Source organism: Asparagus officinalis, chromosome 8 (assembly GCF_001876935.1).
Source record: "Asparagus officinalis chromosome 8, Aspof.V1, whole genome shotgun sequence".
NCBI classification, from domain to species: Eukaryota; Viridiplantae; Streptophyta; class Magnoliopsida; order Asparagales; family Asparagaceae; genus Asparagus; species Asparagus officinalis.
In genome coordinates this window covers 92,552,575-92,567,307 of record NC_033801.1, presented here as the reverse complement: position 1 = coordinate 92,567,307, position 14,733 = coordinate 92,552,575, and the positions used below count along the sequence as shown (strand labels likewise).

General features: G+C 35.9%; 1 protein-coding gene across 1 annotated transcript; it reads left to right on the top strand.

Annotated features, from left to right (window-relative positions):
• Positions 3,820-5,247, top strand: LOC109821533. The gene has a single exon (XM_020387713.1). The coding sequence runs from the start codon at positions 3,820-3,822 to the stop codon at positions 5,245-5,247; it is 1,428 nt and encodes a 475-aa protein (XP_020243302.1).

Below are 14,733 nucleotides of genomic sequence, written 5' to 3'. Positions count from 1 at the left end.
ACTCCATCATCATGCGGTTCTCCGTACCTCTGTACCGCCTGAAAGAAAAGAAGAACAACAAAAAAGACTACATAAAGAGCGTCAGAGCGCTACAACAAGATCACCTCCATCCGCCCCCAGAGGAAGGACTACTAGATAGAGTGGAAGCTCAATCTATAAGCATAGTCTATCTAGATTATTTTTCCTGTATCTAAGTGGAATTAACATTTAGAAACTTAAAACACGAGACATAGTATGTCGAGTAAAATAATCCAAATAAGGAAACCCTCATGTATATACCATTGTTTCAAATTATAGATAACTAAATATTAATACCGAACTAAGAATAGACAATCTAATAAAATCAACAATTAGAAATCCACAATATGAGACTGGTACGTCGAGCGAAATAATCCAAACAATGAAACTCTCATGTATATACCGTTATCTCAAATTGTAGATATATAAACATTGATCCCAACTAACAAGTAAAGAAAATAATAAAAAAAATATAAAGATATCATTACATCGTACTTATAATATCTTTTACAATTACTGGGGAGATAAAATAAATACCAACATATAATCCCGTATACTTTCAAGAGCAAAGTATCTCGGTTATATATCTCAAAGATGAGTTGAACTCACAATTGACATCCGCCTAAAACTTAGGCTATAAATCAACAATCTTAATATCATGGACTACCCTATAGGTATCCTGAACTGTATACATGACTAATTAGTCTCATCGCGATCTCAGCACGTAGCCTTAGTGCGGAACGACCTATCATATAGGTATCTAAATAGATGACTCACAATCACCATAAATAGACGGCTTACCAGCCTCATCGCACACTCGTGCGGACGGACTGCTATACAAAGCATCCAAACCGGACTCAATAGCCTGTACATATGGAATATCAACGCACTACCTTATATAGCACTAAACTGGGCTCATCAATGATATCCATCTTATGCATAAACTGTGTATATCTGATATAAGTACTGACCTGTGCTCATTAACGATATCCAGCGAGTGTATGAACAATCACTACTTTATTATAAACAACCCAACTCTGGTCAAACCCCCTTTGGGTTACTCATGTGTGTGCAATGACACTGTACTTGTGAATTCGTGAATTTACATGTGTAGAAGTGTGGCTCGAACCCCGCAAACACATCTGAAACAAAAACAAAACAAAACTCAGGAAATTAGCCTTAGTAGTCGACTACTAGACCGAGTAGTCGACTACGCTGAGTTCATCCTGAACCTGGAAAATTTGACTAAGTGTGAGTAGTCGACTACTCTGCTATGAAACATATTCTGTGAGTTACATCAGGAAAGGAGTAGTCGACTACACACATGATTAGTCGACTACTCTGCTAAGGAAACATTTCTGTATACTGAATTTTGAGGCAGAGTAGCCGACTACTCATCTTAGTAGTCGACTACTCTACATGCAACTAAAATACAAGCATGCACAAACAGGACTTTAACAAATCAAACATGTACTTATGCAATGTTAAACTAGATTTAAACAATATATAACATTAAACAAAGATTAACTTGATCATAAACATGGACTTAACTTGGTTCAATTTTAAGTTAACACTTTATTAATTAATCTCTTCAATTAACTACATATAAGCAACATGATGATTAAAAGCATGAAAAGATCTACACATGAAGAGAGAAATTCGTTTTAAAATTAATTACAGAACCTAGATACCACAAACCTAGGTTTTTATATGATTAGATTACAAGAAAACTCAATTAATTAAATAAAATAAGGTTTGTACATAGGTAAATCTCAATTAACAAAGTAAAAGCGAAATTAATATTACTCCTAATGATCATGATCATATTCTAATATAAACAGTAAGGAAAAACATCAGATTTAACAAAAATTACAGATCTATTATCTAAATTTAACTTTTATCTCATGAAAATAAGAAATAAGCATGTGAACATTGATCTAATCACTTTAAATCATCTAATAATTAAGGGTGCAGGAGAGGATGAAGATGATTTTGCCTTAGGGTGCTGGTGGACTCCTCAACCACGTGTATGCAAGATCCTCTTCAGCCACGATCACACTTTTCAGCTTTCTCCTTGACAAACACCTCAAAACTCTCCCACAACTCACAAAATAGGGTTTAGGGTTTGAGGAGGGAGATGACTGCTAAACTCACGAATTTTTATCTCTAAACTTAGGGGTTTAATGAATATTTATAGATATATAACAACCTGGGTTTGGATATAAACCAAAACTAACCTGAAACCTAAAATAAATCTGGAAACAATCTTGTTAGTCGACTACTCTGGGTAGTAGTCGACTACTCACATCATAGAAATAGGCTGTGCATGTTTTACCTATAACTTTCACATGCAACATCGGAATGGGGTGATTTAAGATGCGTTGGAAATCTGTTGAAAAGACCTATAACTTTTATTTTTTGGGTTTTTCCAGATTCGAACTATATATGTGTGTAATGTATAAATACTCTTAACTGATCATTTTTTCAGATTCAGGCTTGTGCATGATTTCACTCCTATATTCACATGTATATATTGGATTGATCTCAAATCAATCCCTAGCATACTCAAGCATTAAAATATGTTATTTATCACTATATAACATATTTATTATTATTTATCATAATATGTTCAAATTTACGGGGTTTTTATAGAAATATTCCCATGTGATTATCACATGCCATATTTAGAGCTATTTTGACCCTATTTCTTGCTATAATTACTACTTTACTTACCCTCCTTTTTATTAAATTATATCATTCATTTTTTTACATAGCTCCCAATTTCCATTCTTCTTTCCCGATTTCCCTCATTCTTCCCCAATTTCACTCCTTCCTAATTTCTTTGCTGGCGACTATAAAAGCTCTCTCTAAGTAATCCATTGGTTTTTTAATATACAATGCTTCTCAAGAAAAGGAAACTTGGATGCGGTTGATTTGGAGGGCACATGCTAAACAGTGAAATTGGGGAATTGCTTAATGGCCAAACATCAAAAAATCCCACTTAACTTCGGACATTATCAGATATCCCCATAACTTTCAAAATATAAAAAAAAAGAAAGAAAGAAAGAAAGAAAGAAACATGCCAAATGGAGTAAATTTCTCCCAGAAAGTTATTTACAAGCTCAAACCTAGATGGTGTGATTTGTGTAAACAAGTGGGGCATGAAAAAAATTACTGTAAAAGAAAACCAAGATCCCAAAGATGGATTCCCAAACAGAATGCCAATGCTGATAAAAGAGGAGATTCTGCTATGGAAAATAGAGCTGAGATAAATAAATCTCCAAAAGAGTTACCTGTGAATGCTAATGTGGTAAAGAACACTTCTGATAATAATGTGTGGGTTTCAGTCTTAAATGTTGGTGAGGGTACACATCAGGTTTTGGAGCCTGTGCACTTGGACTCTGTGCATGTTGTGCACTCTGGACATGGTGCTAAAGCTTCAGTCTATAAGCCAAATTTGGAGTCTGTTTCTGATAATAGTGTGGGGGTTTCAGTCTTAATGGTTGGTGAGGATACACATCAAGTTTTGGAGCCTGTGCACTTGGACTCTGTGCATGTTGTGCACTCTGGACATGGTGCTAAAGCTTCAGTCTGTGAGTCTGTACATGTCTTAAAGGATAAAAATCCTCAACAATCATCTGGTACAGGATTCCGAATTCTACAAAGGTCCATGGGAGCTAGAAACCTTAATAATTCTGGAGAATTGGTGGGCTCAAAAAAATTCACTGTAAACTCTTTCTTCCCACTGGATTTCTTGGATAATATTGATCCTTCTACGTTGGATAGAGGGGATAAAGCTATATGAACTTAACATTCTGGAATGTTAGAGGATTGAACAAATCCTCTAAGAAGCACTTAATCAAGCATCACTTATACCAATATAAATCTTCTTTCATTGCACTGCTTGAGACTAAAATTAGAGAAACTAAGATATCATATACTGCTCAGAAAATTGCAAGAAACTGGAAATGGACATCAAATGTCAGAAATGCTGGAAAGGCTAGGATTATAATCATGTGGGATCCAGATATTTTGGAGGTTCAACCAATTGATTCTTCTGAACAGCATATTAAAAGTAGGGTGCAATCAGTTGATGGCAGAATAAACTGTGTTATATCTGCAATTTATGGTCTTAATGTAAATGAAGCCAGGAAAGATCTTTGGATGGAGCTTTCTCATATGAAACAAAGCATTGGAAATTTACCTTGGTTGCTATGTGGTGATTTTAATGCTATGATAACCAGTGAGGAAAAATTAGGAGGTTCTCAGTTATCTGAAGCTGATACTAAAGATTTCAGAGACTTTATTGAAGTTTCCTTGCTGACTCATCTGAAAACTCTTGGTTGTTTCTTCACTTGGAACAATAAACAAAATGCTGAATCCAGAGTCTGGAGTAGACTTGATAGAGCTCTGGTAAACGATGAATGGATAAGTTCATATAGTGCCAGTCATGTTGAATTCCTCTTACCCAACTTCTCAGATCATTCTCCTGCTCAAATCTCTATCTATGATGATTCTACACAGGGAAAGAAGCCCTTTAAATTCTTTAAGATGTGGACAAATCATCCAAGCTATGAAGCTGCAGTATCTGATATTTGGAAAGTACCTATTCAAGGATGCAAGATGTTCTCAATTTGCAAAAAACTCAAAATGCTGAAGGGGTCTCTGAAGGATTTAAACAAGAAACACTTTTACAATATTGGTGAGCAAGTCCAAAGAGCCAAAATTGCCTTAGAAAACACTCAAAGAGATCTGCAAGCTCAACCTCTCAATCCTGTGCTAATAGCTCAAGAGAAAGAATGCATATCTAAGTATAACAGGCTGCTTGATTGTGAACTGTCATTTCATCAGCAAAAAGCCAGGATCAATTGGAATATTCATGGTGACAGATGTACAAGATTCTTCCATAATATAACTAAATCCAGGAATCATAACAATAGGGTGGTGATTCTATACAACAATTTGGGTGAAAAAATCACAGAAGCTGAGGGGATTGTGGAAGAACTGTTATCCTTCTACAAAAATCTTATGGGTACTGCTGTGAATACCACACCACCAGATATGAATATCATCAAAAATGGACCTTGCTTATCAACCTCACAAGCGAATGCTCTTATTTCTCCAGTCACAAAAGAGGAAATAAAAGATGCTATCTTCTCCATTTCTGAAAACAAAGCTCCTGGGCCAGATGGGTATAGTATGTCATTTTACAAAACTGCTTATCAATGAAGCACAAAGTGCTTTTGTTAAAGGGAGACAAATTACTAGCAATATTATGCTAGCTCATGAACTGGTCAGGAATTATAGCAGGAAAGGAATCTCTTCTAGAGCTATGATTAATATTGATATTAGGAAAGCATTCGATACCATCAGTTGGAGTTTCATTTCAGATTTGCTCCATGGTATGGGTTTTCCTGATTCTATGATTAAATGGATTATGGCATGCATTACTACTCCAAGCTATTCAATCTCGCTTAATGGTTCATTACATGGCTATTTTAAAGGCAAGCGTGGTCTGCACCAAGGTGATCCCCTCTCTCCTTATCTCTTCATCCTGGGAATGGAATATCTTTCTAGGAAATTGAGCCTTTTGCAATTTGACAGGCAGTTTAATTTTCATCCTAAGTGCAAAACAAATAATATTACACACTTGGTCTTTGCGGATGATCTCCTATTATTTTCTAAAGGTGACCTTTACTCTATGTATAAATTACACCTGTGTGTCCAAGATTTTGGCAGGATATCTGGCCTTGAAGCAAACCCTGACAAGTGTGCTATCTACTTTGGTGGAGTGGATGATTATAATAAGAATGCAATCAAGAATCTGCTGGGGTATAATTCTGGTATTCTGCCATTCAAATATTTGGGGGTTCCTCTTGCAACAAAGAGATTAACTTACTTAGACTGTAATCCTCTGTTTGGAAAAATTGAAGACCAATTCAGCACTTCAACAAAGAGATTAACTTACTTAGACTGTAATCCTCTGTTTGGAAAAATTGAAGACCAATTCAGCACTTGGCAGAAGCATAGAACCCTCTCATATGCTGGTAGACTTCAGGTGATCAGAAGTGTGATTCTGGGGGTTCAAAATTACTGGACTTCCAGTTATGTCCTCCCTATTAAGGCTCTTAAGAGAATTGATACACTATGCATGGATTTCCTGTGGGGCAAATCAGATCAGAAAGCTAAGATTCCCCTTGTGTCATAGGATAGAGTTTGTCTAAGGAAGAATCATGGTGGCTTGGGGCTGTTTTCAGCTCCTACTTGGAATTATGCATCAGCTCTGAGGCACATATGGCATATTCATACAAACAAAGAATTGTTATGGATCAAGTGGATCCATGGTACATATTTGAAACATACTGATATTTGGAATGTTAAGATAAGAGGTGGAGACTCATGGCTCTGGAAGCAATTAATCAAGTGTAGAGATAAAGCTCTTTTGTCCAGTGGAGGGTTGATAAACTTAGAAAATATGATACACACCTGCTGCATTGGAGGGAAAAATCAAAATGCCAGTGTTATATCAGTTGCTGTACTCAAACACAAACAAAGTGCCATGGTCGGAATTAGTGTGGGAGCAGCTTAATACCCCTAAGCACTCCTTCATATGCTGGCTTGCCATTCAGGACAAGCTTTTGACCCAGGACAGAATCCTTAAATGGGGGATCATCACCTCAAATATTTGCTGTATGTGTTCCATTTCAGCTGAAGAATCAAGGAACCATCTATTTTTTGAATGTCAATTTTCTAGCTGTGTATGGAATGGAATTTTGGACTGGTTACATTGTAGTTGGAGATCATGTACATGGAGCCAATGTTTACATTGGTTTTCGAACTGTCTGAGAGGAAAAGGGATTAGCCAGAAGCTTAAAACATGGAGCCAATGTTTACATTGGTTTTCGAACTGTCTGAGAGGAAAAGGGATTAGCCAGAAGCTTAAAAGGATGGCCATGGTCTCATCAATCTATGCACTGTGGAGGGAAAGGAATAGGAGGCTTTTTCAGCAAAAAAGCAGTGAACCAGAGGCTGTGATCGGGGAAATTAAAATGGAGATCTTGTACACAGTTCAAAATCATCCTGATCTGAGGGGGATTTTTTGATTCTTCTTCATTGGTTTGTCTTTTTTTATCCTCAGTTAAATTTTAAAAACTGAGGAGAGGTGTACTTAACTGCTCATTTTTTGTTATGAAATAAAAATGTTCATTTACCAAAAAAAACAGGTACAAGGATTATGGAAAACCCCCACTATAAGATTTTACCCGAGAAATCCTTTTAACTTAGAGATTTTATTAGAACCCACCCTAAAAACCATTGCTTTTAGGGGGTTTTCCTTTTTTTTTTGGGGGGGGGGGGATTATAAAATCTCAAAGTTAAAGGGGGTTATTTTGACGACTCCTAAATTTAAGATGAGTTTTCTAAGATTTTCAAAGTTACGAGGGGTTCTGATAATCGTCCAAAGCTAAGGGGGATTTTCTAATTTAAAGCCTTGGTTAATTGTTGAAGGGGCGGAGAGGTATTTCCGCCCTAACATGCTTTTTTAACGTTGTTTACAACATTCAAATGATTGACAACTTTTAGGGTGTTTAAGTACTAGGTTCTACAACTTAGGATATTGAAGTGTAAATGTGGTGAAACAATAGGATATTTTAAGTGTCATTTAGCCTTTTTCTTAAGATGTGCTTAGATGTTATGTAAATGACCCTGCTTTATATTATGTATGATGTAGTTTTGTTCTTATTATAAAAGGGGTTCCCCCCCTAGAAACCGCTTTAAAAATAGGATCATTTTATAGAAACCACTTTTCATTTTTAATTTATACGTAAACCATGTTTAATGTGAATTGTTACAAGCAATCACCTCTCAGTCAGAATTTTCACTGAAGCACCCTTTAAAAATCAGATCCAGGACACATAACTCACATTGTTAATGTTTAGCTCTAGTTAGGGTACAAGTCACGTACTTTTAATGTGCATTTTTAAGGCTAATTTTGGTTTTCTAGTGAAAATTTGGCTAGGTGATTGATTGGAACAAAAACCCCACTTTAAAGATAATTTATGTATAAATTGAAAATGAAAAGGTGACCCTATTTTAAAGATGGTTTCCAAGGAAAAAACCCTATTACAAAGTGTACATCTTTATGTCGCTCTCCTGTTGATACTGTATGGATATGCAAGGGAAGTTTCAAGCCCTTAATGTTGTCCATTTTTGTTCTAAAATAGATGATTTCTTGCTCTTCTATTATTGAAAGCTGAAAGCTAGTTTAAGTTACCCACTGTGGTGCGCTAGAATGGTAGTCATCAGTTGATAAATATTAGTCGCCATATAAAGATTTATTTTTCAATGTTTAAGGCTAGATGTTTATCTTCATTTGGATTTGAATATTAAGTGGGTGTTTGGGGTGGCTTGTTTTTACAAGCTTTTAGTTTATGTTAGCTTTTGATGGCTTTTGCTTTCTATAATAAAATTTGCTTAAAAATTGTGTGGGTAAAATAGTAATTTGTTTGGTCAAATCTAGCTTATTTGGGTGAGCTTATAAGCTTTTTTTTTTGGAAAGCCGGAGCATACCAGCTTTTAAAAATGACACATGTAAGCTAACGTATTTGGTATTGTACTAAATAGATAGATATGAAAAAACTAACTTAAAAGCTAGTTTGACCAAGCTTCCCTAAACACCCTCTTAAGTCTTCTACTATATCTTTTAGTTGTATGACGTTTTGTCTTTCTGAAGGGCTTTCGTTTCTTTTGAAGGTTATTTGATCGCTTGGTGACTTGGTATCATTTACAATTTTCCTGTTGATCTCCTTTGCAATTTACAAATTTTCTCGTTAACGCCACAAGCAGAGCGCAAATTTATAATATATGTAATGCATTTAATTACTCTGCAGGAACAATATATTGGATATAATTAGTTGTATATATAGGGGCAACAACTCTTAATGGTTAAGACTTGAGAACTGCCTTCCCAAAACTGACCCAAATAAAGAATTTTCCTTGTTTCCCCCATCCTTTTTTGGTATTCTCCACCATCTCGATCTTACTTTCTCAAGAAAGTAGTAATTATTCTTTATGATTTCTTCTTTTAATTTACTACTACGTATTAGTTTCATCTACCATCCAAAATACATTTCAAACCTGCTCACTATGACTTAAATATATGCATATGCAAACAAGTTCACACTTCTGGCAGAAACTACAAATAAAGGTTTCCCTTATCGCCTCTCTCTCTTGGCAAAGTTCCTTCACAACTTGATGCTCTCTGGGATGCATTATCCAGTGTCAAACTTTTAGGAAAATCTGAAATGCACGATCCAACATCAAACCTACTCAAAAAATAATCGGTGATGAATGAATCAGTGCACCAACTCGGTAAGATTTTTATGGCTGATGATTCTAGGTGGCAAAGGTTTGAAGAGATAACTAAAATTGAAACTTAATTTATCAATCAAATGCCGATGCACTTTTTCAGCCAAATGTGTTTTTGATTCTTTCGGTTTTCTCCGCCATCGATCTCATACTTGCTTTCTTAAAAAACTAGTTACCACTAATAATGTTTGTAATTTAACAGTCAAATGTGTTCATGATTCTTTCGGTTTTCCCCGCCATCTCGTACTTGTTTTCTTAAAAAACTAGTTAGCACTAATGTTACCTCTTCAATCTAGTTATATACGCTAAGTAGTTGAAAGATCAACCAGAAGTTAAAATTGACTTAGAACTAATAGGCGTGATTGTTCTTGATGATTTCTTCTTTGTGTTATCAAGAAGACAGTAGAATAGAAGATAAAACACCAAAAGGCTGTGCAATCGGAATGAGGTTTGCCATACGGATTGCCTTTTTTTTTTGGGAATAAATTTAACGAAATGCAGCTTAAGTTTTTGCCATTAATTTTGGAATAATTAACCTCCTAAAATATAGAAATGTCACTGAACCCTGTAGTGTCCCTCAATTAATTTGAAACTAAGTGATTTTTTCGGACAAATTTTTAAAATCAACCAATTTCGAAATTTAAATAGCAAAACCGACCTCTTTGAAATTTAAATAGCAAAACCGACCCTTTTCTTTTGAAAAGGGTCGGTTTTGCTGCTGAATAATTTTTAGGACATACACGGGACTGCTAGTCCCGTGTATTTCGTGGCAGTTTCGATTAACACGGGACTAGCAGTCCCGTGCGATCGGTGGTAAAAAAAGACCTGTGACTTCATCTTTGACCGCACTCCTTTTCACCCAAACCCATTCACCCCTCCTCTTTCACCCGCTCCTCAAACCCAGCGGCTTCCTCCACTGCCGCCGTCGACCAAGCGCCCTCCGACCAAGCGCCCTCCGACCACCGCCTCCGCCGGCCAAGTTCACTCCGACAAGGTAAATGTGGTTTTTTTTTTAATTTTGATTAGCCATGAAATTTCGGATTTGGGAATGGATTTGGGTTGGGATTTGGGAATTATGGTTGAGATTTGGGAATGGATTTAGTTGAGATTTGGGATTAAGGTTGAAATTTGGGAATGTATTTGAGATTAGGGTTTAGACATGATTAGGGTTTAGACATGAATAATGTGATTTGAGATTAGGGTTTAACCATAATTAGGGTTTAGACATGAATAATGTGATTTGGGATTAGGGAATTTAGCAATTATTTGCTTTGTAGTTTAGATTAGAGTTTTAAATTTGACTTTAAGAGGATATGTGCCTCGGGGTATAGATGAGAGAGAATTAGTAAGTGTTTTCAAATTTATTCATTTTATTAGTATTTTTCAATATTGCTAAATTATGTTTTTTTAAAAATTTGCAGGTATCAGCAATAAATGATGTTCAAACCATTGCAAATCGTGGCCTGGAATTGGCTCGAGCAGGTAATATAGAATTAAATTTAAAATTTACATATTATAATTTGAATTTTACAGTAATTTTTGCATTTCGTATTTTTTTGAATTATCTCTCGCAGGTACATATCCCGAAGCACAAAAACATGCATCAATATATCAGTCGATAATGCAGAGGCTTCACCAAGCCTTACATCGAACTCATGAAGACCTTCATGATGGACGAGAGGTAGCGCAATTAGTATACACACGTCAACCACGACAAAGACGAGGATGCCGCAGAAACGATAATGAAGCTGGGCCTTCCCAACGTGTTGACGACGGAGCTGGACCGTCACAACCACAAACGCAACCAGATCATGAACTCATCGAAGGTCGGGATGGAGGAAGCCGAAGACAAAGGAGGAGGAGAAGAGTTCTTGGATGTATATAAGCTAATCGGTATTGTTATATAAATTACAATCCTATTTTGATATGTACATTACAAACGTATTTCAGGACAATAGATGGTTTTTGGATTTGTAGCGGAGACTGTGGTGTGACTTATTAGATTTGTAAGTGGGTTTGTGGCGTGATTTGTTGGATTTGGATTCGTAAGTTTGTGGTGTATTTTATGATTTTCAGATTTGATATATGTGTTTATACAGGGAATTAACATATGAGTTTGTATAGGGAATTGATATATGTGTTTATGCAATGGTGTAATTTATAATTTTTGCATTTAAAATGAGTTTGTACGTGGAATTTTCCCGCAGCAGAAATACATATTTCTGCACATTATGTGCAGGAAATACACGGGACTGCTAGTCCCGTGTATTTCATTGTGCCCAGGAAGTGCACGGGACTAGCAGTCCCGTGCACTTGGTTCGTTGCTCTCTGTAAAATGCACGGGACTGCTAGTCCCATGCATTTCATTGTGCCCTTGGTTCGTTGCTCTCTGTAAAATGCACGGGACTGCTAGTCCCGTGCATTTCATTGTGTATTTTGATATACACGGGACTAGCAGTCCCGTGTATGTCGTAAAAAACTTCTTGCAGCAAAACCGACCCTTTTCAAAAGAAAAGGGTCGGTTTTGCTGAATAAAATGAGATAAGGTCGATTTTGCTATTTAAAATGCTAAAAAGGCTGATTTTAAAAATTTGTCCGATTTTTTCTTGTCTTTGTCTAATTATATTTTATTTACTCACAATCTACTATCTTCACTATCAACCATTGGCCCAAGCTCCATCACTGACTTTCAACATTTAAAGCTTTATAAGCCATGAAAAGTCTCATATGTATTAATTATATTAAGCTTTTTGATTCAAGTGAAATCCTGGGTGGTGGTAGCGTTTCCAAGTCAAAAATAAGTCCAAATTGATGTGTTTAGTTAGGTATAATCGGAATGTAACCACATTTGTAATATCGTGCTGTCTCAATTTCTGTTGTTGGAGTGAGTTTTGACGTGTCAATATGAATTAATACAATAGTAATTGTAATATTTTGAAGACATAGTTCTCAACCTAATAGTTGTAAGAATTCAAGATAAATCTACATATTCATTTTGTTTTTTTCTAACGGGTGCCTATGGGCGCTCATTAGGATATGATTTGCACTAATTAATTTCTCTTCTTAGCTCCCTTCCCTCCATCCGGCCCTCTCCTCCCTTAACGAGTACCCATGGGCACCCGGTAGAAAAACCCTATTCATCAAGGCCTTTCAAAAGGGCAATACAAGGGATACCTAACCCTACTCCCCTTACCCTATTGAAAAGGTTTGGGGAACCGCCAAAATTAAGAAAGCCCCAGCACATTCTAATCAACCTGTTTTTTTGACTCTTAAAGGTCGATATGTTAGGTTCCTATACCTAACATTTATCATCACATTCCAATTAGTTTATTACCTATTGTAGGATTCCCTCTCATAATCCCCTGTTCACACTTGATGAAACTGAGCCACCACTCAAGAATCAAAGATGAAGAGAGTGTCGAAAAGTCCAGTGCAGCATTCTCCATATTGACAATGAGATCTTTGTTGGTGTGCATGTCAACATCTCATGCATCCGACGTAGAAAAAGTTGGCGCGTAAAGGTGGAGCTTATAAAGTAACATGGTAGCTTTTATTATTTATTAGGCAGACCTTACTAGCTAATGGAAGATAGGAAAAAAGGTTAGAAAGGATGTCCATCTGTGGTAGGACTTGTTACACTTGTATATTACCTACATATATACGCGCGCAAATTCCTATTTTGCTGTAGCAATTGGGTTTTTTTTCCCGTCCATATTAGTCCATTAAATCTTTCACGTATTGAAATTAGTTTCCCAAATTAACATGAAATTGCTATTTAATTCCCCAAATTCTTATAAATTTTCCTTTTTCAAATTAATCTCCCCCCATTGCTATTTAAGTAGCTTGATGAGAGGTTTTGACCCACTTCATTTCCCACTTAATACATCTGCTTATAGAGGATTCATAAAACAAAATTAGCAAGATCATGATTAAGTTTAGAGTTAACTACACTGCGGTGCCTTGAGGTATGGTGTAATTACACAAGTGGTACGTATGATATTACTAATTTTATTACTACTTCTAATTGTATGGATGACCTTGGAATCTGGTTGATGTTGTTTAGCATTAGAGTTAGGTTTAAAGTTTTGGTTGGCCGGGGGTTAGATTATTAGGATTGGAGTTAAGGTTATAGGGTTATAACAAAGATTAATGAGCAAAGTTTCAATGTTATAACCCTAAACCCAATCCGATAGTCACTAATTTTTGTTGTAACCCTAACAATGATTCTAGTCCTAGCTCTAAATCTAACTCTAATAATAACCAGCATTCAACAATAACATATCCTTTTCATAAAAAAAAAACAAAAGTATTTTTTTTTGAGAGAAAGGATGGACTACTGTTAATCATAACAGTAGTCCAGCCAGCTAAATTAACCAAAAAATTGGCTGATACAAGAAGATACACATTCCCAACCAATAAGAATGTGTACTTGAGTTCAAACAGAAATTACAAACCAAAAGAAAAACTCTTGTTCCCCCACAAAAAGAAGCCAAACCATGCTCCAGCTCTGCCACTACAGAGTAACCCATCTCCAGTATGAATAAAGAAGCTATCAACTACTACTACTATCAGATAGTCTACTATCTTAACTAAGAACAGAGTTTTAACCATCTGAAAACAAAACAAGTTTATAGAACTGAAAGCAGAAATCATTCCAGCTGAATCACAGCGCTCGCAAGCATTCCAGCTGTAGATTGCCCAACAGCAGCTTTCTTCTTTCTCCTCTCCTGAAGTCTGGCAGTTCGAGCTGATAAATGCTTAGAACCTAACCAAAATGATGAAAAGATCAGAACTTTGTTCAAAACCTCCAGAGCTCTCTTCTTCTTGTTTGAGAAAATTCTATCATTTCGCTCCTGCCAAATACACCAAATAAGAGAACATAGAGTAACATCTCTTTCCTCATTCCATTTAGCTCCCTTATCCATACTCCAATTGATCCAAATATCTTTTAAAGAATTCAACTTAAAACTCTTATCAATATTCAATTTATATTGAATAGATCTCCATGTAGAATATACAAACTCACAGTCCACAAATAAATGGAAGTGATTTTCCTCCTTTTTTGAACATAGACAACACATTGGATCCAAGTGAATACCTTTCTTTTCTAGCTTATCTTTTGTATTCAGCCCCTGTCTTAAAGCCAGCCATACAAGAAATTTCACTTTTAAGGGAACATGAATTTTCCAGAGATTTAAACAATCAAATCTTAAACCCCCATCAATAAGAAAATGATAGTAGGATTTAACTGTAAATTTAGTATCCCAAATCCATTTTCTCCTGTCCTCCCTTTGATCAAAATTAAAATCACTAATATCATTCATCAATCTGAGATATTGGAGAACATAA

Coding starts and splice junctions, on each gene's coding strand:
- LOC109821533 (XM_020387713.1), top strand. CDS start 3,820: ATGAACTTAACATTCTGGAATGTTAGAGGATTGAACAAATCCTCTAAG.